Here is a 27823-nt window from a genome sequence, read left to right on the forward strand (position 1 = left end):
ATTTGCATCTCTAATATTTTCTATAAGTTTTAATCACTCTAGGTATTATGCAGATTTTTTTTTTTTTGGAGACAGAGTCTCACTCTGTTACTCAGGCTAGAGTGCCCTGGTGTCAGCCTAGCATACAGCAACCTCACACTCCTGAGCTCAAGCAATCCTCCTGCCTCAGCCTCCCATAGTGCTAGGATTACAGGCGTGAGCAATTACACCCAGCTCTGCCTCTCTAGTAATTTACTGTGGAATCGTTCACTTCTAGGAGAAAGAAATAGAAATGAGGACCCTGCATAAATTAGCAGCAAAAGCTAAAAATGGGTGTCTGATTTAGACTCCATTTACTAGTTCTGTCTTTATACTAAATGTGAAAATGTGATTTGAATAGATTAGTCTAGGTACCCTTTCTTCCTCTTTCTTACCCTGTATTCTTTTTTTTCTCCCTTCTCCTCTGTCCCCTTCTCTTCTTCCTCTTCCTTTTTTCCTTTCATTCTTCCTAATTTTTGTTGTTGTTGTTGTTGTTGTTTTTGAGACAGAATCTCACTTTGTTGCCCAGCCTAGAGTGAGTGCCGTGGTGTCAGCCTAGCTCACAGCAACCTCCAATTCCTGGGATTAAGCGATCCTCCTGCCTCAGCCTCCCGAGTAGCTGGGACTACAGGCATGCGCCACCATGCCCGACTAATTTTTTGTTTTTGTTTTTGTTTTGTTTTTTTGAGACAGAGTCTCGCTTTTGTTGCCCAGGCAAGAGTGAGTGCCATGGCATCAGCCTAGCTCACAGCAACCTCAAACTCCTGGACTCAAGCAATCCTTCTGCCTCAGCCTCCCAAGTAGCTGGGACTACAAGCATGCGCCACCATGCCCGGCTAATTTGTTCTATATATATATTAGTTGGCCAATTTCTTTCCATTTTTAGTAGAGACGGGGTCTCCCTCTTGTTCAGACTGGTCTCGAACTCCTGATCTTGAGCAATCCGCCTGCCTCAGCCTCCCAGAGTGCTAGGATTACAGGCGTGAGCCACCTCGCCTGGCCTAATTTTTTTGTATACATATATTTTATTTGGTTGATTAATTTCTTTCTATTTTTAGTAGAGACGGGGTCTTGCTCAGGCTGGTTTTGAACTCCTGACCTCAAGCAATCCGCCCGCCTTTGCCTCCCAGAGTGCTAGGATTACAGACGTGAGTCACCACACCTGGCCTCTAATTTATTTTTTTAGTGATAATTCACGTAGCGTAAAGTTCACCATTGTGAAGTGTATGATTCAGCGGTGGCCAGTACATTCACATCATCACTGTTTAATTCCAAAACATTTTTATCACCCCAAAAAGAAACCCAGTACACATTAACAGTCACTCCTCATTCCTCTCTTCTCTCACCTTCTAGCAACCGCTAATCTACTTCCTATCACTTTGGATTTGTCTGTCTGGGGCATTTTGTATAAAGGGATTCATAGAATATGTGGCCTTTGTGACTGACTGCTTTCACTTAGCATAATGTGTTACATGTTCATATGTATCAGTACTTCATTCTTTTTTTTGGCTAAACAATATTCCATTGTTTGGCTATAACACATTTTGCTTATCTGTTAATCAGTCGATAGACATTTTGGTTGTTTGGGTTATTTACAGTTTTTGGCTATTATGTATAATGCTACTATGGACATTTGTGTATAAATTTTGTGTGAATGTATGTTGTCAGTTCTCTTGGATATATACCTAGGAGTGGAGTTGGTGAGTCATATGGTAAATGTATGTTGAGAAACTACCAAACTTTACCAAAGTAGCTGCTCCATTTTACATTCTCATCAGCAGTATGTGAAGGTTTCAGTTTCTCCATATCCTTACCAATACTTGTTACTCTGTCTTTTGATAAAGTGGCATTTTATTTTGGCTTTGAATTGTGTTTACCTGATGGCTAATGATGTTCAGCATCTTTTCATGTGCTTATTGGCTATTTGTTTATCCTTTTATCATTTTTTTTTTTTTTGAGAAATGTCTATTTATATCCCTTGCCTATTTTTTTGTTGTTTGTTGTTTTTTTTCTTTTTTTTTTTTTTTGAGACAGAGTCTCACTTTGTTGCCCAGGCTAGAGTGAGTGTTGTGGCATCAGCCTAGCTCACTGCAGCCTCAAACTCCTGGGCTCAAGTGGTCCTCCTGCCTCAGCCTCCCGAGTAGCTGGGATTACAGGCACAAGCCACCATGCCCAGCTAATTTTTTTCTCTATATATTTTTAGTTGGCCAATTAATTTCTTTCTATTTTTAGCAGAGATGGCGTGTGGCTGTTGTTCTGGCTAGTCTTGAACTCCTGACCTTGAGCCATCCTCCCATCTTGGCCTCCCAGAGTGCTAGGATTATAGCGTGAGCCACTGTGCCTGGCCTAATTTTCTATTTTTTGTAGACAGGGTTTGGCTCTTGCTCAGACTGGTCTCCAACTCCTGACCTCAAGTGGCCCTCCTGCCTTGCCCTCTCAGAGTGCTAGGATTATAGGTGTGAGCCACTGTTCCTGGCTATCTTTTCATTTTCTTCGTGGTGTTTTGTGCTGTACAAAGTTTTAAAATTTTTTTTTTGTTTGTTTTGTTTTTTGAGACAGAGTTTCGCTTTGTTGCCCAGGCTAGAGTGAGTGCCGTGGCATCAGCCTAGCTCACGGCAACCTCCAACTCCTGGACTCAAGCAATCCTTCTGCCTCAGCCTCCCAAGTAGCTGGGAGTACAGGCATGTACCACCTTGCCCAGCTAATTTTGTCTATATATTTTTAGTTGGCCAATTAATTTCTTTCAATTTCTTTTAGTACAGATGGGGTCTCCCTCTTGCTCAGGCTGGTTTCGAACTCCGGACCTTGAGCAATCCTCCCTCCTCGGCCTCCCAGAGTGCTAGGATTACAGGTGTGAGCTACCAGCCAGTATTTATCTTTTTGTGACTGACTTATTTTACTTAGCATAATGTCCTCAAGTTCATCCATGTTGCAATATGTGTCAGAATTTCTTTCCTTTTTAAGGTCGAATAATAGTATTCCATTGTATGTATATATTATTTTGTTTATCCATTTATCTGTCAATGGGCTCTAGGGTTTTTTCTACCTTTTGGCTATCGTAAATAATGCTGCTGTGAACGTGAATGTTCAAATATCTCTTCACCTGTTTTCACCTTTGGATGTATACATGGAAGTGTAGCTGCTAGAGTGGAGCTGCTAGATCACATGGCAGTTCAATTTTTAATTTTGTGAGGAACTGCCATCCTACTATGCTTTCCATAGTAGTTGCACCATTTTACAGTCCCACATAAGCATTCCAATTTTTTAACATCATCACCAACACTTGTTCTGTTCTGGTTTTTTTTTTTTTTGATGGTAGATAATCCTGATAGGTGTGAGGTAATAACTTATGGTTTTGGTTTGCTCTAATAATTAGTGAGCATCTTTTCATATGCTTCCTGGCCATTTGTCTATCATCTTTGTAGAAATGTCCATTCAAGTCCTCTGACCATTTTTAAGTTGAGTTATTTGTGTTTTTTTGTTGAGTGTGTCCTTTGCACAATAGTTTGTTTATAGTCCCATTTGTCTATTTTTGCTTTTGTTGCCTGTGTATTTGGTGTCATATGCAAGAAGTCTTTGCCAAATCCGGTGTCATACATCTTCCCCCTATGTTTTCTTCTAGGAGTTTTTTGGATCTTATCTTTAGGTCGTTAATCCCTTTTGAGTTAATTTTTGTATATGGTGTAAGATAAGGGTTCAACTTCATTGTGCTGAATGTGGATATCCACATCAATTTTAGGAGGATTGCTATCTTTGGTAGGTTTAAAAAATGTTCCCTTCCCCAAAAGAGATACATGTCCGAAAAACTGGAATCTAAGAATACTACTTTATAGGGGGAAAAAGGGAGGATCTTTGCAGATGTAATTAAGTCGGAAATCTTGAGATAGTGTCTTAGTTCATTTAGGGTTATAATTCAAAATACCTTTGACTAGGTAACATAAATAACAGTAAATATTTATTTATTTATTTATTATTTCTTTCACTTTTTTTTTTGATGACAGCCTATAATTTTTCCTTTATAATAACAAGAATTTTTTTCTCATAGTTCTGGATGTGGGAAGTCCAAGATCAGGGTGCTGTCAATGTCTGGGGAGGGCTTGCTTCCTCGTAGCTACCGTCTTCTTGATGCATCCTCATGTGGTGGAGGGGCCTAACTATCTGGGCATTAGTAGCATTCATGAGGGGCACAAACAGACTGTAGCATTCCACACCTGACCCCTCAAAATTTCTGTCCTTCTCACATACAAAATATGTTCATTCCATCTCAATAGTCCCCAAAGTCCTAACTTGTTCCAGCATCAACTTTAAAGTTCAAAGTCTTGTCTAAATATCATCTAAATCAGATATGAGTGAGACTCAAGGTAGGATGCATTCTGAAGCAGCCAAATTGCCATACAACTGTGAGCCCGTGAAAGCAAACATTACATGTTTCTATAATACAGTGGTGGGACAGGTATAATAGCGTAGATGTTCCCATTCCAAAAAGAAGAAACAGGGAGGAAGATAGGGATAACAGGTAAGTCTAAAACCTAGCAAACAACATTAAATCTTAAGGCTTGAGAATAATCTTTTTTTTTTTTTTTTTTTATGAGTCAACGTTAGTGAGAAGAGAATAATCTTTAATTTGATGTTCTGCCTTCTGGACATATTGGGGAGGGGATTGGGCCCTCAGGGCATTGGGTGGCCCCACTCCCAAAGCTTTGCTGGGCATAGCCCATGTGACATTTCTCCTGGCTTGAAGTCACTTGCCTGGGGCTCTCCTGGGCTATAATTGCATGATGGTGGCTTTATCAGTCTGGGGTCACTTCAGTGGCTCTGCCCCTGTGACTCCACTACGCATGGCCATAGTGGGGGCTCTCTGCAGTAGCCCTGCTCTTGCAGCAGTTCTCTCTGCCTTGGCCTTCCAGAGAGGTACCCAGTGTGGCCTGTTCTGTATGTGGGCCCACTGCAGGAGCATTGTGCCAGAGTGCCAGGAGCACTTCTGGGCCCCAAGCACTGAGGTCCTGAAGGTGCCTAAGGCCGTTCTTTTGGTGTAATACTCTGGGTCTTGGCACCCTGGGGTTGTGATATACTGATAATCTAATCTCAAAATGCCTTCAGGGTTAGTCTTCCATTTCCATTGCCTTTTTTTTTTTTTTTTATTGAGACAGAGTCTTGCTTTGTTGTCCAGGCTAGAGTGAGTGCCATGGCTTCAGCCTAGCTCACAGCAACCTCAAACTTCTGGGCTCAAGTGATCCTTCTGCTTCAGCCTCCCGAGTACATGAGACTACAGGCATGCACCACCATGCCTGGCTAATTTTTTCTATATATATTAGTTGACCAATTAATTTCTTACTATTTATAGTAGAGACAGGGTCTTGTTCTTGCTCAAGCTGGTTTCGCACTCCTGACCTGGAGCAATGCACCACCTCGGCCTCCTAGAGTGTTAGGATTATAGGTGTGAGCCACCAGGTTGGCCAGTCTTCCATTATCTTGTCTTGATGAATGCCGCTTAACTTTCGCTGATCCTTACCAATCTCCTTATCAAAGGGTTCACTAGGCCATGCTCTTGGTGCTCTCTCTAGAACATGCCTTTTCATTCTTTATAAGAGGGCCAGGCTTAGAATTTTCCAAACCTTTTAAATTTTGCTTCCCTTAGATGTATTATAAATTCCATCTTTAAATTGTTTCTTTCCTTTTGCATTTTACTAAAAACTTTCCAGAGAAGCCATCCTACTCCTTCAACATTTTGCTTAGATATTTCTTCACCCAAATATCCAATTTTATTGCTCACAAATTCTACCTTTAACAAAACACTTAGACATGAACACAATTCGGCCATATTTTTTTTGCACTTTGTAACAAAGATTGCTTTTCCTCTAATTTCCAATTATGTGATCTTCATTTTTGTCTGAGGTCTCATCAGAATGGCCTTTACCATCCATATTTCTACCAACATTCTGTTCACAACCACTTAGGTAATCTCTTTGAAGATTGAGGCTTTCTTTTCAGCCCTTTTCTTCTGAGCCTTCATCAGAATTGCCCTTAATACTCTATTCGTGGCAGTGCAGGCTTTTCTTAGCATGCATTTCAGAACTCTTCCAGCCTGTACCTATTACCTAGTTCCAAAGCTACTTCCACATTGTTAGGTATTTGTTATAGCAACACCCCTGCTTCTTGGCACCGATTTTTTAGTCCAGTCTGCTCTTCCCTCATAACCTAATCATCTCCCAAAGGCCCCAACTTTTAATGTCATCATGTTGGGGATTAGACTTAAAACTATGAATTTTATGGGGATACAAACATTCAGACCCTCAGATGGGATTATCCTGAATATCTGTGTGAACCCTAAATGTAGTTAAATGTATCATTATAAGACGGAGGTCTCACATACAGAGGTGAAAGTGATGTGAAGATGAGGCAGAGAGAAATTTTAAGATACTGGCCTTGAAGATGGGAGTGCTATGACCACAAGCCAAGGAATGCTGGTTGTTGGCCACCAGAATCTGGAAGAACAAGGATTGGATTCTATCTAGAACCCTCAGAGGGAATGCAGGTCTGCTGTGTCACCTGACTTTAGCTCAGCCTCCGGGACTGTGAGGAAATAAATTCCTTTTGTTTTAAGCCATCAAGTTTGTGCTAATTTGATATAGCAGCCACAAGAAACTAACTCACCATCTTAACAATAGTAGGCCTTCCAGTATATGAAAATGGGATGACTTCTCATTTATTTAGATGTTCTTTAATTTCTTCCAACAGTATTTTATACTTTTCAGAATGGGATTTCTACTTCTTTTGTTACATTTATTTTGTTCCTTTTGGTGCTATTATAAATGGTATTATTTTCTCGATTTCATTTTCCACTTGTTTGCTACTATATAGAAATACAGTTGATTTTTACATATTGATCATATATCCTGCAGCCTCGATGAATTCATTTATTAGGTCTAATATTCTTTTTGTGTGTGTTTTATAGTATTTGGCATATATAAGATCATGCTATCTGCAGTCTTAAGTTTTACTTCTTCCTTTCCAATTTCTGGCCTTTTATTTCATTTTCTTGCCTAACTGCCATGGCTAGGATTCCAGTACAGTCTTGAATAGAAGTGGTGAGAGTAGACATTCTTGTCTTGTTTCTGATCTTTGAAAGAAAGCTTTCAGTCTTTTTTTTTTTTTTTTTGAGTGAGACAGTCTCACTCTGTTGCCAGGGCTAGAGTGCTGTGGCATCAGCCTAGCTCACAGCAACCTCCAACTCCTGGGCTTAAGCAATCTTCCTGCCTCAGGCTTCTGAGTAGCTGGGACTACAGGCATGCGCCACCATGCCCGGCTAATTTTTTAATATATATTTTTAGTTGGCCAATTAATTTCTTTTTCTTTTTAGTAGAGACGGGATCTCGCTCTTGCTCAGGCTGGTCTCGGACTCCTGACCTTGAGTGGTCCTCCTGCCTCGGCCTCCCAGATTGCTAGGATTACAGGTTTGGGCCACCGCGACTAGCCTCAGTCTTTTAAATATGAGGTTAGCTGTGGGTTTTTTGTAGATGCCCTTTATCAAGTTGAGAAAATTCCCTATATTTCTCCTAATTTACAAGTATAGCTTATTCTTTGTATTTCCATAACTTATTAATAATAATAGCAAACACTAACATGGGTTTATTATGTGCCAGGCACTATTTTAAGTGCTTTACAAGTTCAGTTAATATACTTTAGTGCTATTCAACTTCAGTATTCTTTTTGATATTCCCATAAATATCTGAACATGGGAAAACATGCCTTTTATAACAGATTTTGAGAGTCTGAGGGCAAAAATATGAGAAAAGGTTAATATCATTGTTATTCTGCAGTCATGCCCTTTCATCTAATATATGTGTCTAATGGTTAAAGTGGTCTGTATAGAGCTTTGATTTATTGAGTATGTGAATAATACCTTGTTTTTTCCTTATGATAAAAGCAATACATCTTTTTTTTTTTTTTTTTTTTTTTTTTGAGACAGAGTCTCGCTTTGTTGCCCAGGCTAGAGTGAGTGCCCTGGCGTCAGCCTAGCTCACAGCAACCTCAGGCTTCTGGGCTCAAGCAATCCTGCTGCCTCAGCCTCCCGAGTGGCTGGAACTACAGGCATGCGCCACCATGCCCGGCTCATTTTTTCTCTATATATTAGTTGGCCAATTAATTTCTTTCAATTTATAGTAGAGACGGGGTCTCGTTCTTGCTCAGGCTGGTTTCGAACTCCTGACCTCGAGCAATCCACCAGCCCGGCCTCCCAGAGTGCTAGGATTACAGGCGTGAGCCACCGCGCCTGGCCCAAAAAGCAATGCATCTTTATTTTAGAAAATGCAGATAAGCAAAAGTTTAAGTGGTTATGACTTTTCCATGGATACATTCCTAGAAATTGTTTTTAGGTCAAAGAGAATGCATATTTATGAGATTTTGGTAGGTATTGACAGATTGCCCTCTGGAAATAATCATACTCTAGCAGCAATACAAGAGTCCCTATTTCTCCAAACTTTTTCTAGTCATGGTGGATGTGATCTTTAAATAAAATATATGACATGTTGATAGGTGAAAAATTCCACTTACTTGGGAAATGCTTTTGTACAGTGAAAAATAACATAATTATCAGCATTAATAAAGTTCTAGAATATTAGGTATTTTTATAAGAGTCATGCCAAAAAAATCCTGAAAAGATTAAAAAATCTAAAGAAGGCAAACAAAATGTTCATAATTTTTTGAAATATAATATATTTAAGGCAAATTTACATTTTAGGAGAATTATTAAAAATTGAGTCCAATTTTGCCTAGGCATAATGGGTATTTTTTTTTTTTTTTTTGAAATAGAGGTCTCAGTATGTTACCCAGGCTGGTCTTGGACTCTGGTGCTCAGGCCATTCTCCTGCCTTAGCCTCCCAGGTAGCCGAGACCAAAGAAATGTGCCACTGTACCTAGCTTTTATCAGTCTGTGGGAGATGAAGCATAACTTGATTATTTTGAAAGAATGGCAGCCTGTGTTTATATCTTTTGCTTCTTGCTTCTAATGAGATATTCTTCCTATTCTTATTTCTATGTTGCCAGGTCCTGGAGTGGGAATATAACCACAAATTCTATCAGTGTTCCATTGGGGAAAATATATAATCAGCTTTTTATCACAGTGTTGAAGGTATAGTTTATAGAATCTGTAGGGATGAAAAGTATAAAGGAAGAGCTTGTATTTTTTTCTTTTACCTTCTGAAAAGAACATTTTAGAATCTAGATATTTTTAATAACATTATCAAAAGTTAAATCTTAATTTTGTGCTCCTAGAATAAGAATTGCTCTTAGCAGTCAATTATGACCTTCCCTGCAATACATGTATCTGAGACTAAAGTCTAGTATACTGCCTTCCAGCCAACAGGGATATCTAGTGTCACTTAAGCACCTTTGATCTTTATATAAGGCAGTGTGCCAGGTTTGTTAGTAGGGAGCTTGGGGTTGGGGTGAATAAGATACTGAAACAGAAAACAGTCTTTTGTTATAAAAAAGGAGTTGAGTTATAGTAACCAAATAGTAGAGGAGACTGATGGGAGAAGGGGGAAAAAAACCAGAACCCTTGCTTTAGAATGGAAGAAAGTCTCACAGAAGTAAAATTTGAGTTCGGTCTTTGAGAGTAGAAAGACTGGTAGAGGACTTTCATTGCCAGAGGTGTGAGTTTGCAAAGAAATTGAAATTAAGCAAGATAATGTTGTATGTGTGGTGGTTTGTTAGCTTTTAGAGAAGATGAAGGTGGGTAGTACAGATTGATTTGTAGTTTATTTCATGGATAGAAATAAAAATGGAAGGGCAGGAGTAAAAGTCAGAGGATAGAGGATCCAGTGGCCTGTGAGAATGCCCACCTGAGCACCCAGGAGCTGGCATGTGGGAGCAGCCCTCGTTGGGGACTCTCTACTATGCCCAGGGGGACAAAAGTAGCTCTAAATCTAGCATGTACTCGCTGAAGCAAGTAAGGATTTAATAATCAAAAGCAGATAGTGCCAAATAACAAGCAGTAGTTGGTAAACATTTGGTGAGGAGGGCGGCATTTCCTTCTGCTGCTGAGATGGAGGAAATTAGCTGAATTCAGTATGAAACGGAATACACCAAAAGTATTAATCAGCAAATGAGTGTCCTGGAAAAGGTAAAAGTAGCAGCACCCAATGTTCACCTGGAACAGGATTTCAGCAAAGAGTTCTAAGTGCTAGTGTGATAATGCAGATTACAGAGGGGATTGTTTAGCAGGATAATGAAGACATGGCATTTTCAAGACTAGAAGATCTTGACCCTTTTTGTTCAACTCTCTTTAAACTTCTGGCACTAAAAATACTTCCTCTTGGCCAGGTGTGGTGGCTCATGCTTGTAATCCTAGCACTCTGGGAGGCCAAGATGGGTGGATTGCTCGAGGTCAGGAGTTCAAAACCAGCCTGAGGAGATCCCGTCTCTACTATAGATAAAAATTAATTGGCCAACTAATATATATAGAAAAAATGAGCCGGGCATGGTGGCACATGCCTGTAGTCCTAGCTACTCGGGAGGCTGAGGCAGCAGGATTCCCTGAGCCCAGGAATTTGAGGTTGCTGTGAGCTAGGCTGATGCCAGGCTAGAGTGCTAGCCTGGGCAACAAAGCGAGACTCTGTCTCAAAAAACAAACAAACAAAAAACCAGTATAGCATATAGCATAAATTTGTTCTCATAAATTATAAGTAAGGTGGGGAACTTTTTTCATATTTATTGACCAAGTATTTTTTCTTTAAGAGCCCAGTTTATATCCTTTGCTCATTTTTATTCCTTATCTTAAAGAGCTTTTTCTATGATATATGAATGAAATTAATCCTTTGACTATTACGCACTGTGAATATTTTCTAACTAGTTATTTGTCCTTTTTTTTTTTTTTGAGACAGAGTCTCACTTTGTTGCCCAGGCTAGAGTGAGTGCCGTGGCATCAGCCTAGCTCACAGCAACCTCAAATTTCTGGGCTCAGGCAATCCTGCTGCCTCAGCCTCCCATGTAGCTAGGACTACAGGCATGTGCCACCATGCCTGGCTCATTTTTTCTATATATATTAGTTGGCCAATTAATTTTTATTTATAGTAGAGACGAGATCTCCTCCGGCTGGTTTTGAACTCCTGACCTCGAGCAATCCACCCATCTTGGCCTCCCAGAGTGCTAGGATTATAGGCATGAGCCACTGTATCGGGCTGTTATTTGTCTTTTGACTTTGCTTTTATGTATGTATCTTGGTATGTTTAGTTTTTATGTAATTAGATATTTTATTGCTTATAGGTTTGGTCATGCTTAGAAATCATATCATATCATAATTTCAGAAACAGGATTTTTAAAGAATAGATTGGCTCTGAATGTAAATGTGAACAATAGAAATAATTAGTGTGTTGAACTTTGAACAATTTCTTAAAGGATATGTGAAAGATCAAGACAATAGTTTCAAGAGTTTGTCTTGAAAAAGAGATGGGCTACCCTTTCTTCTGACACAGGAACATTGGAGAAGAGGATTAAAGATAATGAAAATTAAGATAGATAGAAGACATTTAAGCACCAGGTACCAAAATTCAACAACCACAGGTTGCTTGGTAGGTCTGGGACTTGAAAATGGAAAAGATTCTGAACTGTTGTGAGGAATGTTACAGAAATTCATCAAGAGACAAATATCGCATTTTTTCATTATGGGACTGGCTGAGAACTGACACCATTAGTTTAGAGCGGACTCATTTTCTTATTTATTTCTAGTGTGTGGCAATTTGGAATCAGAGAAATCAGATAGCAGACAATATCTGGGGTTGGCATATGGCATGGTGGGTCATGAAATTGGTGATGCTGAGAGAAGGCTAGAAATAATGATAAGAGGGTTAGTAAGTCTATGCTGGGTAAGAAAACTGGTAATCCAAGATAATAATTCCCATCAGAAGAATAGAAACTTGTCTTTTTCCCTGTGTTTCTCTTTAGAGCAATGAAACATTACCTAGAAATTCCCCAAGAGACTTCTTATGTCTGATTGGCCAGAATTAGATTGCAAGTTATGTTGGCTATCTTCCTTTTGTCACTCCTTTCTTTTCTACTTTTCTACCCTACTTTGTGCCCCGGGAGGCTGACCTTATGTACTACATCAGTAGTCTCCCCCACACGCTGGTTTCTGATAGGGTTTGGCCAGCAGAGGCACTGGCAGCAGATCTAAGGTCAGAGAGTAAGGTGGGTGCGTTTATAACTTACGTTCTCTCTCTGCTGAGTAACCATCACTCCTGTCTAACAGTCTCCAAGGAGTTCTCTCAGTTCCACTAACCATTTTCCTCCTTTGTCCTTTTAGGCTTTAGTATGGTAACAGCTTTTTCCATATTTGTTACTAGCCCCAGAATGCCAAACCATCCTTTACTTTTCTTAAACCCTACCCACACACTTAAAAAGGCCCTCTTTAAATTCTCAGTAAACAAGCTTGAGTGGGCCATCTTTTTGCTGCCGTTACTCATATTCTGATACTCATGCCTCTTCTTTTTTTTTTTTTTTTTTTTTTTTTTGAGACAGAGTCTCACTTTGTTGCCTAGGCTAGAGTGAGTGCCGTGGCGTCAGCCTAGCTCACAGCAACCTCAGACTCCTGGGCTCAAGCGATCCTTCTGTCTCAGCCTCCCAAGTAGCTGGGACTACAGGCATGCGCCACCATGCCCGGCTAATTTTTTTTTTCTATATATATTAGTTGGCCAATTAGTTTCTTTCTATTTATAGTAGAGACGGGGTCTCGCTCTTGCTCAGGCTGGTTTCGAACTCCCGACCTCGAGCAATCCGCCCGCCTCGGCCTCCCAGAGAGCTAGGATTACAGGCGTGAGCCACCGCGCCCGGCTGATGCCTCTTCTTAAATCAGTTTTTAGCAAGGGAATGAAACACATGCCCTTATTGGGGAAGCAACCAGTGATGTTAACCTAAACTATGTTACATTATAAAAAATGTGTACATACTTGTCAGTTTTATTTGCTAGCCACACTTACAGTAAACTCAGCTATCTAGAACAGGTTGGCAAACAGGCATGCTCATTTGTTTATGTTGGTGGTGCTTTCTCGCTCTACGACAGTGAGTTGAGTAGTTGTTCCACCATTGTGGACTAAATGGCTGGCAAAGCCTAGAATACTTGCTATTTGGCCCATTATGGAAAAAATTTTTCTGAATCTTGTTCAGTATGATAGCCACTAGAAGTACACTGTTAAATATCTGGTTGAGCACTTGAAACACGGCTAGTTTTGAACTGAGTCACATTATAGTTGTGAAGTACACATCAGATTTCAGAGACTCACACCGGTTTCTTTTTACTTTTTCATGTGGCTTTTAGAAAATTTAAAATTACACATGATTTCACATTGTATTTCCATTGGACAGCACTCATCTAGAATATAACTAGTAGCCTAGACAGTAAGTAGGTACAAGCTGCCCTTAGGCAAAAACCTATTATATACAATCTTGTAAAGCAGAAAGAGCTTGGCATTTAGAGGCATTTGACCCAGATTCAAGTTGTAGAAAACTCAAGTCTTCATATCTGTTTCCTTTACCTGAAATAATCTTTCTAGCATTTGTTCACCATAATTTTTGTTTATCATTTGAGACTCAGCTCAAGTATCGACTTCCTCTGCAAAAGCTCTGGCCACCCCCTCATTCTCCCACAGCCCGTCTATGTATTGTAATTTTCTGTTTGCCTGTGCCTCCTGAAATCCTAAAGGGAGGGTTTGGAATATATACTTAGTGCCCTGAATGAATTTCATCCTCTTTGGGTTTTATTTCATGAATGAAAATATAAATTGAATGAATAAATGAGCTACCAATTTAATAAGATTGATGGTTTGTATTTTCTTTTGGATAGCTTTGGCAGTAGATTTGGTACAGTAATTGGTAGTATAGGATTGTTACAGGGAGCAGATTTGGTGAAAAGCAATTAGAAGCAGCCTTAAGTAGAAAGGCACAATTCCCTGGGGCTATTCAGTGTAGGTCTGCTTGCTTTCCACATTTCAGTTTTTACTGAAAGTTTCACTATAATAGTGTAGTAGTATAATAAATGATTTCTTTTTACTTGTCCAGAAGATTATGTCTGCATGTATAGTCTGTAAAGCATGTAATTATTTTAGAAAGATCTTCATCTAAACTGGTTAAAGTAAGATTTTTGACATGTAAAGAAATATTAAACATTCTTGTTAAATGTAATATGTTTTAGAAGTGTTAGGGAATGTTTATTCATGAAGACAAATACTGCAAGCCTGACTCCTTAGAGTTAGGAAAAAAAATCTTGAGTAGCTTTTCTTGAGGATTTATTGTTGAAGTTTTGTTAAGTTTTGGTTGGAAAATAATTGACTCCTAGTGTTGTCAGTTGTTGGCATTAGTAGACCTAGACAGATAATTCAGAAATTGCATGACCTGGCTAATCACTATTTCAGGATTAATGTTTTAAGAATTTAGAAGTCTTGAGTTGACTTATGTGGTTGGGTGTTTATGCATAGTTCTTTAAATCATTGGATGTTAGTTTTTAGGCATTATTCTTTTTGCTTTTATGACATTTAATTTTTAAAGTTTTGGGTAGCAAGAAAGTAAAGAATTTCTTTTGAATATTGTACCAAGAGTTACCTCTAAGGTAAAGGAAAATGAATTGCATTGGCTTTTTAATATATTTTTCTTCCACTTATTTAAATTTAATGTCATTTTCAGTGGGGTCTTCAGATACTTTTAAGTGTGAACAAAAACTTTTTTCTCACTTCCCAGTCCCTGCTTCTCAAAACTCATTTGTAATGATGGTTATCATGCTACTTATGTATTGTCAGATACTTTTTGGAATAGATACATCAGTAGTGAGAATTAATGTTTTACAATGTCTTCTTCCCAGTCCCACCATGGTAATTGAATTAGTTGAAGGGAAGAAGCTTCTATAGTCATTCATTCACTTATGAAATGCATAGCTTATTTATGAAACTATGGTCTGGTTCTAGAACTAAATAAAATATTCTTTTTTTTTTTTTTTTTTTTTTTTTTTGAGACAGAGTCTCGCTTTGTTGTCCAGGCTAGAGTGAGTGCCGTGGTGTCAGGCTAGCTCACAGCAACCTCAAACTCCTGGGCTCGAGCGATCCTTCTGCCTCAGCCTCCCGAGTAGCTGGGACTACAGGCATGCGCCACCATGCCCGGCTAATTTTTTATATACATATCAGTTGGCCAATTAATTTCTTTCTATTTATAGTAGAGACGGGGTCTCGCTCTTGCTCAGGCTGGTTTTGAACTCCTGACCTTGAGCAATCTGCCCGCCTCGGCCTCCCAGAGAGCTAGGATTACAGGCGTGAGCCACCACACCCGGCCTAAAATATTCTTATATTCTTACAATTTGTAGAAAAATCCAGTGGATATTTGTTTTACCCTTATATTTCTTACCTAATCAGTTACCAATTTTTGAATATATTGAATTCATTCTCTGCTGTTCATTGTGATCGTCATTGTTTTGATTTAGGACAACATCATTTCTTGTCTGGATTTATTGCATTTCTATCTTACGTAATCCTTTCTACCCTCCAATATAAGACCAGTTATTTTCTTTTTTTTTTTTTGCCCGTTTAAAAAGTTTGAAGACCAGTTATTTTCCTGGTTAAAATTCTTAGTTTCCTCAAAGCCCTTGTTATGAGACATCGATTCTTGATGATAAGAGCTCTAGCCTCCTTCCCAGCCATAAACTCTGCCACTATTGACAATTGAAGATATTGCACTATTTTCTGGCTTCCATTGATGTTAAATCAGGCATGCAGTATAATTGCAGTAATTTTGTAGGAGATGTTTTCTTTCTGGCTGCTTTTAGGAATTTTTTATTTTTTATTTAAATCTCTGTGTCACACAGTTTCACTATGCTATATCTAAGTAGATTTTTATTATCCTGCTTGGAATTCTTTGACATTACTTTATCTAAAAATTGGTGTCTTTCAACAGTTCTGGAAAATTCCTAGCCGTAATCACTTCAAATATTGTCTCTCTTTATAGAGCTTTGATTAGATGCCTTTTGAATCTTCTCATTCTCCATGTCTTTTTTTCTAAGTGACATGTCGTAAAAAGATATAAATAGTCTAAATGTCCAATAGAGGATTAAATAAAATGTTTCTCCATAAAAACAGAATAGTAGGGCAATAAAAATAATGTAGAAGAATATGTAACGACATGGAAAGATGTTAAGTGAAACAAAGCAGGTTACAAAATAGTGTGCATAGGAATCTGTTTTTTGTTTTTTTTTTTTTGAGACCAAGTTTTGCTCTGTTGCCCAGGCTACAGTGCAGTGATTTCAGCCTAGCTCACAGCATCCTCAGACTCCAGGGCTCAAGTGATCCTTCTGCCTCAGCCTGGTAGCTGGGACTACAGGTGCTCACCACTACACCTGACTAATTTTTTCTATTTTTAGTACAGATGGGGTCTCACTCTTGCTCAGGCTAGTCTTGAACTCCTGAGGTCAAGTGATCCTCCCACCTCTGCCTCCCAGAGTGCTAGGATTACAGGTGTGAGCCACTGGACCCAGCCATGAGTCTGTTTTCTTTTAAAATAAATATATGTATATTTGCCAAAGGAAAAAGACAAATGATATTTACTAACATATTAGTGTTAGTTACTTCAGCACCATAGGATAATGAGTGATTTTTGTTTTACCTTTTTTTGGGAAGTAGCTTGGATTTTTTAATTTTCTGTAAAAGATTACTTTTAAAACTGGAGGGAGATGTTATTAAGCTAAATTAGCCCAAATATGCCTCCAGAGTTCCTTCTAGCAAAGTGTATGTTTCTGTTTGGTGTGTTTTTTTTCTGGTAAATTACTTATAAATAAATGTTAGTGCTCTTCAATTTTCCTTTTAGGCACAATAATACATTAGCAGTGGTTAATATTGAAATAAAAATCCTGAAGTTATTACCAAGTAGAATAGATGAGAAAGTACAAATTCTCATTTTAAAAATTATGCTGCTAAAATGATACATTACATTATCATAGTCTTTTACAAAGACAAAGATATTGTCTTCTGTTTCACACTTCTCAATACTGTTCTCTTTCCTCTATGTAGGTCAGTTCATGTGATATTATCTTGTGTTTCTTGGCTCTCATATATAATAGGTAACTTGACATTTCTATTAAAAGGTAAAATAAGGACATTTAGTATCAGATTATAAAATTTCTTTTCTAGAAGATGTAGTGTTTGAAGATGTGCTTTGAAAACAACAAAAGGGGTACCATTTCAAGATGACTGTCTTTGTTTAACTTAAACAATTTCCAACAGGACTCTGTAACTCAAAAGAAAAATGTAATCTTAACAAGAATTCCCAATAACTAAGACTATTTTAGCAAGCAAAATGAACAGTGTAAGCACTGTCAGGACAGTGAGTTTAATAGGATAAACATTTACTTTTGCATTAATAACTTTCTCAGTTATATTAAATGTTGCTTAAGTGATAAGGTTTTGCTAAAGAAAAACTTTAGAAAATTTTAATACATGGAAAGGTAAAATCTAGTTAAGTTGTATGCAAAATACTGTGCATGAAGATAAACTCATTTATGGATAATGGCAAACTACAGTCAAAATTTACCTATATTTTATTAAAAGGGCAGATATATATTAATCCACTTGCTTACCTAAATTATAATATTAGGTCATTAAATATGAAATGTCTGATTTTGAAATCAAAAGTTTACTTTATTATATTTCAAGCAAGAAGCAGTACAATTAATCTAAGTATGTGCCTAAAGTGTCTACACAGTTTTGTCATCTTAATGGTAGTTTGTTTAGGCCAGTACGGAAGAAGCCTGGAGAGTGAGTGGCACTGAAATCTCAAAAAGCTTTTCCTACAGCTTGTTGAGAATTGAATATTGTTTCTTGCAAGAAGTGGTCAAAGCTTGGAAGAAGTGGTAGTCAGTTGGTCGGTGCAAGGTCTGGTGAATATGGTGGGTGATAGAGAGTTTCCAAGTCCAACCTCTGTAGTTTGAACAGCCTTGTTTGTGCGACATGTGGTCTTGCAAGAGGATTTTCCTGTCTCTGTTGACCGATCTTGGCTGCTTAATCGCAAGCATCCTAATCATTTTGTCCAATTAGTTGCAGTAGACTTCACTGTAATGGATTCACCAAGTTTCATGAAGCTGTAGTGGATAATACCAGCACTGGACCACCAAACAGACACCATTAGCTTTTTAAAAAATGAATATTCAGTTTTGGACTGTGTTTCAGAAGTTCATCTTTATCCAATTATTGTTCCAAACGCGATTGTCAAAAAGAATCCATTTTCCATCACTTGTAACAATACAGTGTAGAATTGGTTCACTTTTATATTGTGACATCAAAGAAAGGCAAGCTTATAGACGATTTCTCTTCTGACGTTCATTTAATTCATGCGGGACCCATCTATCCAGCTTCTTTACCTTGCCAATTTGTTTCAAATGGTCCAATATTGTTGGAATAGTAATGTCAAATCTTGCTGTTAGTTCACGAGTAGGTTCAGATGGATTCGCTTCCACTGCAGCTTTCAGCTCATCGTTATCCACCTGGGTCTTACTACTGTGGCTCTTTTTTTTTTTTTTTTTTTTTTTTTTTTTTTGAGACAGAGTCTCGCTTTGTTGCCCAGGCTAGAGTGAGTGCCGTGGCGTCAGCCTAGCTCACAGCAACCTCAAACTCCTGGCTCAAGCAATCCTCCTGCCTCAGCCTCCCGAGTAGCTGGGACTACAGGCATGTGCCACCATGCCCGGCTAATTTTTTCTATATATTAGTTGGCCAATTAATTTCTTTCTATTTTTAGTAGAGACGGGATCTCGCTCTTGCTCAGGCTGGTTTCGAACTCCTGACCTTGAGCAATCCGCCCGCCTTGGCCTCCCAGAGAGCTAGGATTACAGGCGTGAGCCACCGCGCCGGCCTCTGTGGCTCATTTTAAAGATTGACTTCACTAGAACAGAACTCTTCAAACCATCCACGTACTGTGCATTCATTAGCCATATCCTTCCCAAACACTTCATTGATATTTTGACATGTCTGTGGGAACATTGGTTCCATGATGGAACTCATACTTGAAAATAATACTAATTTTTGACTTATCCATGGTTTCACAAAAATGCTTTAAAAAAAGTTTTGAAAGATACTCACAAGCCAAATCATTCATTTGAAAGACTGAGACTGTACCTTCACAATAAAAATAAAACAAGAAGTCAAAGTGAAATGTCAGAGATATCAACTGTCACACTTAGTACTTAAGGAAATCAGACATTTCATACTTAATGACTTAATAGTACCTTGATTCAGTGTGAAAATAAACTGTCTACAAACCTGTGACAATAATGAAGCACAATATGCAGTGTATATAGGAGTTATACACAGCAACAAATTCTCATAAAAATACTTTAATACCTTTAAAATCTGATTTTTTCTTTAAAAATCATGAAAAAAATTGTCAGAATTAATACCTCAGTTAGTCAAGTTAAACACCTAGCAGCTACATTGCTGTAATTTTAATATACAGAAAAGAATCTTTCAGAACAGAGAAATTAAAATGAAATGAATTTTAGAATATGTTCATCACCACTCCAAAAAATCCCTGTACCCATTAACCGTTAATCATTTTGGGCTACACTCCCTTTAACCCCTTTTCCCCTTAAGTCCCCTTTTCCCTAACCCACCTTAACCCCAGTCTCTAGGCAACCACTAGCTTTCTGTCTCTGTAGAGTTATCTATTCTAGACATTTCATGTTAATGGAATCATATAATATGTAGTCTTTTGTGACCAACTCTTTTCACCTAGCAAACTGTTTGTTTCATGCATATGGTAGCATGTATCATTGTTCTCTCCTCTTATTGCCCCCCGCCCCCCCCACAGTATTTGTTAATGGTTTATCAAGAGAAACTATTTGGCAGCCCACACAGTCATAGCTCAGGAACACAGGTCAAGAAATTCTTTTATGTTCCAAAATCACTTTGCACTCTGAAAGATGCCAGCCTTCCTCATCTCCTCAAAATCTTTCATAGAATCATAATTTCTGTAGAAATCTGCATATGCCTTTTTTCTTGGTTCAGCCACACCAAGCTTATACAAAGTTGCAACTCCCTGGGATACCATGAATGCTCCAACAATATGAATCCGCAGGTGCCTGGCCAGGAGGCTACATCTGAGGTTTTACCAAAGTGCCGGAAGCCATGGTACTTACAGTCCTTGGTGGGTATGCTGACCTCAACACGTCCTTCCTGGCTGATGGAGAAACGAACTGCCCCTTTTATTGTTGAGTAACATTCCATTATGGATATCCATTAAATCCATCATACTTTTATATGGATAGACTGAATTTTATTAATCTATCAGTTGATATATATTTGAGTTGTTTCTACTTCGTTATTATGAATAATGCTGCCATAAATATTCATGTACAAGTTTTGGGGGTGGGCGTGTTTTTTTCTCTTATGTATATATTAATACATGGGAGTGCATTTATTGGATCTGAGGTAGCTCTGTGTTTAATCTTTTGGGGAACTTCCAGACTGTTTTTCAAAGCACTGTATCATTTTATATCCCACCAGCAATTTGGATGGTTTAAATTTTTCCACATTCAGACTAACATTTGTTGTTGTCTTTTTGATTATAGCTATCCTAGTGGGTATAAAGTGGTATCTTGTGGTTTTGATTTGCATTTAACTGGTGTCTAGTGATGAGCATTTGTTTCATGTTGTTATTGGCAATTTTTCTGTCCTTTGTTTTTGAGACAAGAGTCTGACTGTGTTGCTTGGGCTAGAATGTCCTAGTATCAGCCTAGCTCTTAGCAACCTCAAACTCCAGGGCTAAAGCAATCCTTCTGCCTCAGCCTACCGAGTAGCTGGTCTCGAACTCCTGAGCTTAAACCATCCACCCTCCTTGGCCTCCCACAGTGCTAGGATTACAGGCATGAGCCACTGTGCCCAGCCTGTATGTCTTTTTTAGAGAAATACCTATTCAGGCACTTTGCCTGTGTTTTATTTGGATTATTTGTCTTTTTATTGTTGAATTGTAAGAGCTCTTTATATATTCTAGATACAAGTCCCTAATCAGATTTGCAGATGTTTTTTCCCATTCTGTGGGTTGTAGTTTTTACTTTCTTTCTTTTTTTTTTAATTTAGTCTCTGTAGAGACAATCAAAAATTGCCAAGGCCAACTATATTGCAAATTGGCATGGCAGGGTATCGGGAAAAGTTTTCGGTTAGTAATAATCACACCCCAGATAAACCTCATTGACTATGATATTGCCATTGTGCAAACATTTTTTTTTTTTTTTTTTTTTACTTTTCTTGGTGGTGGTATCCTTTGCAGCACAAAAGTGACTTTTATTTTTTTTTTTTTTAATTTATTTATTTATTTTATTTTTTTTTTTTGAGACAGAGTCTCGCTTTGTTGTCCAGGCTAGAGTGAGTGCCGTGGCGTCAGCCTAGCTCACAGCAACCTCAAACTCCTGGGCTTGAGTGATCCTTCTGCCTCAGCCTCCCGAGTAGCTGGGACTACAGGCATGCGCCACCATGCCCGGCTAATTTTTTTTTTTTTTTTATATATATATCAGTTGGCCAATTAATTTCTTTCTATTTATAGTAGAGACGGGGTCTCGCTCTTGCTCAGGCTGGTTTTGAACTCCTGACCTTGAGCAATCCGCCCGCCTCGGCCTCCCAAGAGCTAGGATTACAGGCGTGAGCCACAGCGCCCGGCCCAAAAGTGACTTTTAAATGTTGACGAAATTGCAATTTATCTATTTTTTTCTATTGTTGCTTCATCAAAGAAGCCATTACCTAGTCTAAGGCCATTAAGATTTACACCTCTGTTTTTTTCTATAAAAATTATATTTTTAGGTATGATCCTTTTTGAGTTATCAATAGTTTCTTTTATTTATTTATTTTTTTTGAGACAGAGTCTCACTTTTGTTGCCCAGGCTAGAGTGAGTGCCGTGGCGTCAGCCTAGCTCACAGCAACCTCAAACTCCTGGGCTCACGCGATCCTCCTGCCTCAGCCTCCCGAGTAGCTGGGACTACAGGCATGCACCACCATGCCCGGCTATTTTTTTTTTTGTATATATACTTTTAGTTGGTCAATTAATTTCTTTCTCTTTTTAGTAGAGACGGGGTCTCGCTCAGGCTGGTTTCGAACTCCCGACCTTGAACAATCCGCCCGCCTCGGCCTCCCAGAGTGCTAGGATTACAGGCAATAGTTTCTGTATATGGTATGAGTTCAGGATCCATCTTCCTTCTCTGGCATGTTGCTAACCAGTTGTCCCAGACCATTTGTTGATCAGACTACTCTTTGTTCAGTCAGTTATCTTGGCACCCTTGTTGAAAATCAATTGCTTGTAAATGTGAGTGTATATTTCTGGACTTTCCATTATTTTCCATTGATCATCTGTTTTCCAGTTTTAAAATTAGAAAGTATGAGTGTTTGACTCTGTTTTCAAGATTTTTCTTGCTATTTTGTGGCCCGTAAATTTCCATATGAATTTTAGGATCAGCTTGTCAATTTCTGCAAAGAAGCCAGCTGAAATATTGATGAGGATTGCTTTGAATCTATAGATAAATTGGGGAATATTGCCATCTTAATATTCAGTTTTCTCATGAATGAATATGAAATCTTTCCATTTATTTAGTTCTTCCATTTTCTTCATGGCATCTTTTTTTGCTTTAGATATTATAAAGTTGATGGTTTATCCTTTCCAGTCTTTAATGGTTGAGGTATGTGACGTTTTTCATTATTGTTGGCACATTGGCAAACATCTTGTTTTGAGACTTTCTTTTAATTTGTTGTATCTTCATGATCATTAATGTTCATGTTAAGAGTGTATAATGTAATGGCTCCCTCCAATACAGTCTGCAGAAGTCCTACGTTAGAATACTTGTTGTGCAGCTGTGACCATCCTGCTTTAGTGCATCTGTGATTGGCTCCTGTCTCCACTTGGCTGTTTGGTTTGATGACTTCTATGTCTTTAAACTTCTCTAATATTTTCTATCACTATTTCTCTGGATTATCTTCTGGCTAATTGATTTTGATCTATAGTCCCATTTACTAGTACTCTCTACACACGTTTAATCTGCTGTTTAATTTATATGTTGCTTGAAATTTCAATTGTTTTTCATTTTGAAATCTATTTGGTTCTTTATCTACATGGTTATTTAGTTTATTATTCCTTATGTTTCAAGTTTCACTTTTATTTACTTTAACATGCTAAACATTCTCTTTTAGCCCATAGCTGACATTTATGTGGTGGTGTCCAGTTAGACTTCCCATTCTGGGCAGGAACTAGACTTTATCATTCTGTAAAGTACACTGTGTATTGTTCTGTAAAAACACTGTACCCAGCATTGCTGCCTGTGTAGAAAGTTAATGTTTCTAGAGTGTGGCAAAAACATTTACATTTATCACATTTACCATAGAGTTCTAATTTTTTTCTGTCCTTTTTTTTTTGCCTCTGTAGATTTCTACCAGCTTGATAATAAGTTTTAAGTGTTTTAGTTTGTAATATATATATACATATATATATATATAATTTTTTTTTAGTGTATAATGGGGATACAAGTGTTAAGGTTACATATATTGCCCATGCCCCCGTCCCCATCGAGTAAGAGATTCAAGCCTGTCCATCCCTCAAACGTTGCACATCTTACTCGTTTGGTTGTATATACCCATCCCCTCCTCCCCCCTCCCACCCTCCCGACACTGGATAAATGTTACTCCTATATGTCCACTTAGGTGTTGATCCGTTAATACCAATTTGCTGGTGAGTACATGTGGTGCTGGCTTTTCCATTCTTGAGATACTTCACGTAGTAGAATGGGTTCCAGCTCTATCCAGGAATATACAAGAGGTGCTGTGTCACCCTTGTTTCTTAAAGCTGAGTAGTACTCCATGGTATACATATACCACATTTTATTAATCCACTCATGAATTGATGGGCACTTGGGTTGTTTCCACAGCTTTGCAGTTGTGAATTGTGCTGCTATAAACATTCGAGTGCGGGTGTCTTTTTCATAAAGTGACTTTTGATCTTTTGGGTAGATGCCCAGTAGTGGAATTGCTGGATCAAAGAGGAGACCTACTTGTATCGCTTTGAGGTATCTCCATATTGCTTTCCACAGAGGTTGAGCTAGTTTGCAGTCCCACCAGCAGTGTAGGAGTGTTCCTCTCTCTCCGCATCCACGCCAGCATTTGTTGCTTGGGGACTTTTTGGTAAAGGCCATTCTCACTGGAGTTAAGTGATATCTCATTGTGGTTTTGATTTGCATTTCCCTGATGATTAGAGATGTTGAACATTTTTTCATATGTTTGTTGGCCATTCTTCTGTCTTCTTTAGAAAAGTTTCTGTTCAAGTTCTTTGCCCACTTTTTATTAGGGTTATTTGTTTTTTCTCTTGCTGATTTTCGTGAGTTCTAAGTATATTCTAGTTATCAGCCCCTTATCAGATTTGTAGGATGCAAAATTTTTCTCCCATTCTACAGAATAGGTTGTCTGTTTACTTTCATGACTGTTTCTTTGGCTGTGCAGAAGCTTTTTAATTTGATCATGTCCCATTTGTTTATTTTTGTTGCTGCTGTGATTGCCTTTGGGGTCTTCTTCATAAATTCTTTGCCTAGACCAATGTCTAGAAGGGTATTTCCAACATTTTCCTCTAGAATTCTAATAGTTTCACACCTAAGGTTCAAGTCTGTTACCCAGCGAGAGTTGATTTTTGTGAGAGGTGAAAGGTCTTGTTTCAGTCTTCTACATGTGGCTATCCAGTGTTCCAGCATCATTTATTGAATAAGGATTCTTTTTCCCAGTGTATGTTTTTATTTGCTTTGTCAAAGATTAGTTGGCTTTATGAGGATGGTTTTATATCTGGGTTCTCTGTTCTGTTCCACTGGTCAATGTCCCTGTTCTTGTGCCAGTAAAAAGCTGTTTTGATGACTATAGCCTTGTAGTATAGTTTGAAGTCTGGTAAATTGATCTGAATTATTTTCTTGACAAGCACCTGGATTCGATTGGCTAAGATTTTGTTGAGGATTTTTGCATCTATGTTCATAAGGGATGTTGGTCTATAGTTCTTTGAGTAGATTTACATTCGTGAGTGTTTATTGTGCTGATCCGTGGGTAACACTGTTTTGAGTACTTCTTGAAGGGCTGGTCTTGTCTTGGTGAATTCCCTCAGTCTTTGCTTATCTGAGAATGTCTTGATTTTTCCTTCGTATATAAAACTTAGTTTTGCAGGGAATAAGATTCTAGGCTGGGCATTGCTGTGTTTCAGAAGAGTGAGAATGGGGTCCCAGTCTCTCCTTGCTTGTAAAGTCTCAGTAGAGACATCTGGCATTATTTGGATTGGCTTTCCTTTGTACATTACTTGCTTCTTTCGTCTTACAGCTCTTAGAAGGGCCTCTTTAGTTGATATTTTGGTCAGTCTGATGACTGCATGTCGTGAAGTCTTTCTGTTTGCATTGAATCTCCCAGGGGTCCTTTGAGCTTCTTGAACTTGTATCTGGAGATTTTTAGCAAGGCCTGAGAAATTTTCCTCTATTATATCTTCAAATAGCTTGTCCAACCCTTGAGTGTTTTCTTCTTCCCCTTCTGGCAACCCTATGACCCTCACATTAGGTTTCTTAACATAATCCCACATCTGTTATAGGCTTTGCTCTTTTCTCTTGTTTCTCTGCTCTATCTCTGTGACTGATCTATTTAATTGGAAGGTGTTCTCTTCAATCTCTGAGATTCTTTCTTCTGTTTGAGGTACCCTGTTCTTGAGGCTTTCCACTGTGTTTTGTAGTTCCCTGAATTGATTCTTCATTTCCAGGAGTTGGGTTAAACTTTTCTTCATTGTATCGCTTTCTTTAGTGAATTTGTGTTCCAGGTCTTGGAGTCTTTTTGTGTTTTCTTTGTGTTGCTTATCCAGTTGTTGTTGCAGGTCATTCAGTTTTCTTATGATCCACATTTCTGAGCCGGTAGGTGGTGTTTGTGGGTGAGATTGAACCACTCCCTGTATGATGAGTCAGCAGGTGCCTTGAAGAGGGTGCGCAGGATGTCCTCCCTGTCAGTAGGTGGCGCTTGCTGGGAGGAACAGGCTATGCTGTTGTTTTTGTGTCCTGTAACCAGCTCTTGTTCCTCTGCAGATGCACTCTAGTGCCTCAGGTGGTCGGTGGGGCCCTGGGACTTCGAGGTGTGTCCTCTTCTCCCTCTCAGTGAGGGCTGGTCTAGGAGAGAGTCTGGGTGGAGCTGGGTTGGGTAACCCTGCCCTCAGGCACCACCAGTGGGGTTAGCAGGGGTCAAAGTTCTGTTCTCTTGCTTCCAGGAAAAGCTGTCAGGGAGGGGCTGGAATGGCCCTGCTCAGAGAGTCTTCCTGTGGGGGTGGGGCCATCTGAGACCCGCAGTCTGGAGGGGCCTCACTCCTTTCCACCCTCCCCAACTCCGCAGCTACTCCTGGGCCTCTGCCAGCAGGCCAGACCACAGGCCACCAGGCCTCCCCTGACTGTGATGCCGGCCGGGATGTTCCGTGCGCAGGAACGCCACCTGGGCTGGGCGCACGGCCTCCCTTTGGGAGGAGGGTTGCCCTCTAGGACGCTGATCTGCCCCTGAAGGCTCACAAACCTTAGTGGGCTGTTCACAGATATCCCTTTTGTGCCCCAGGCAATGTGAGACCTGGGTGCACGGGATCTGGTCTGCTGGTCTGACCTCTGGGCCCCAGAGTTCAATCCCTGACCCCACCAGGGAGAGGAGTGCCAGTCCCAATTCACCCATGGGAGCCCAAGCTGGTCGATGTCTCTCAGCCTCAGGGTCTACATTGTTTGCCTGGGAACACCGTGCCAGCTGCACCTGGGACGGCTGGCGGGTGGGGAGCTCACAGTCTGAGTTCCCCTCAGTCAGCTGTAGGGCCCCAAAAGAGAAGGTTCTGTTTCCTTGAGGTGCCTCCAATTGGTGATTATATTGTCTCTTTTGGCAGCCGCGGGTAGGGTCGGGGGAGGGGAGAAGGAGGCAGTATGGCGCCTGCCGCGCGGCTCGGGTCTGTGCACACGGAGGTGCCCTGGGGAGTTGGGAGCCTGGTGCCGCGTCCGCCGTTTCTGGGCTGGTGTCTGCAGGTCTCTCCACCCGCTGGAGAGCCCACCAGGAGTCCGAGATGCAAGGGAGGGGAAGGTAACTGCGACACCTACCCTTGCTGCTGGTCTCCAGGCTGCTCCGGAGGTCTCTGCCTCCAGTTCTCCTCCGTAACCTCCTCCCGTGGAGTCTCCCGTGGTCTCAGGTACCCTCCTTCCGACCCTCCTCTGCTGTATGCTCGTCTGTTTGCTTCTTTCTTCTGATTTCTCCTAGAATTGTGTTTTCTGCAGAGACACTCTGTCTGGTGGTGTTTCTCATCTCCCATCTTCATTAATCCTTTGTCTAGTTTTTATTATTTTTATCCAGCATCTTATCCAGCTTCTTAATGGTCTCAATTATAGAGTCTAGTCAGGGAATCTCATTTTTCATACAATCAAATTGGACATGTAGCATTGCATGATTAATGTAGTTGTAATTACTGTGTGTACATTTAGTAGTTTTGTGCTTAGTATTTATATTTATGAATTTCCATCTGTTTATTTCCTTCTGTTATACTGCCCATGTTTCATTTAAGAGCTGTATCATGTTTTGTGGTTGTATTGTAGTTTACATAGTCATCTTTGTATTTGCTTGATTTTTAAGTTCATGATTTAAATAATGATGCTGGGTAGCTATATCCATCAATTTAAAAGGCATGTTTTTTTTCTTCTCTTAGGTCCAATTGACATAACACGGTTGATAGCAAAGAAGATGCAGTTGACAGCAGAGGCAGAGGCAAGTAACTCCCCCTTCCAGAAGCAAA

General features: G+C 39.4%; 1 protein-coding gene and 1 non-coding gene across 4 annotated transcripts in view; one reads left to right on the forward strand and one right to left on the reverse strand.

Moving 5' to 3' along the window:
* Positions 1–27823, forward strand: part of SOAT1 (sterol O-acyltransferase 1) — a 92770-nt gene that overhangs the window by 20665 nt on the left and 44282 nt on the right. For all 3 annotated transcript variants that reach the window (XM_076000417.1, XM_012772579.3, XM_076000418.1), the window contains one exon: positions 27737–27795. In XM_076000417.1, coding sequence (XP_075856532.1) covers positions 27737–27795 — 59 coding nt within the window. The remainder of the gene's footprint in view (positions 1–27736; positions 27796–27823) is intronic.
* On the reverse strand, positions 21114–21254 carry LOC142869663 (U4 spliceosomal RNA). Its single transcript, XR_012918243.1, has one exon. It is a non-coding gene; the product is annotated as a U4 spliceosomal RNA (small nuclear RNA).

The sequence above is a fragment of the Microcebus murinus genome, chromosome 2 (assembly GCF_040939455.1).
Source record: "Microcebus murinus isolate Inina chromosome 2, M.murinus_Inina_mat1.0, whole genome shotgun sequence".
Classification (NCBI taxonomy): Eukaryota; Metazoa; Chordata; class Mammalia; order Primates; family Cheirogaleidae; genus Microcebus; species Microcebus murinus.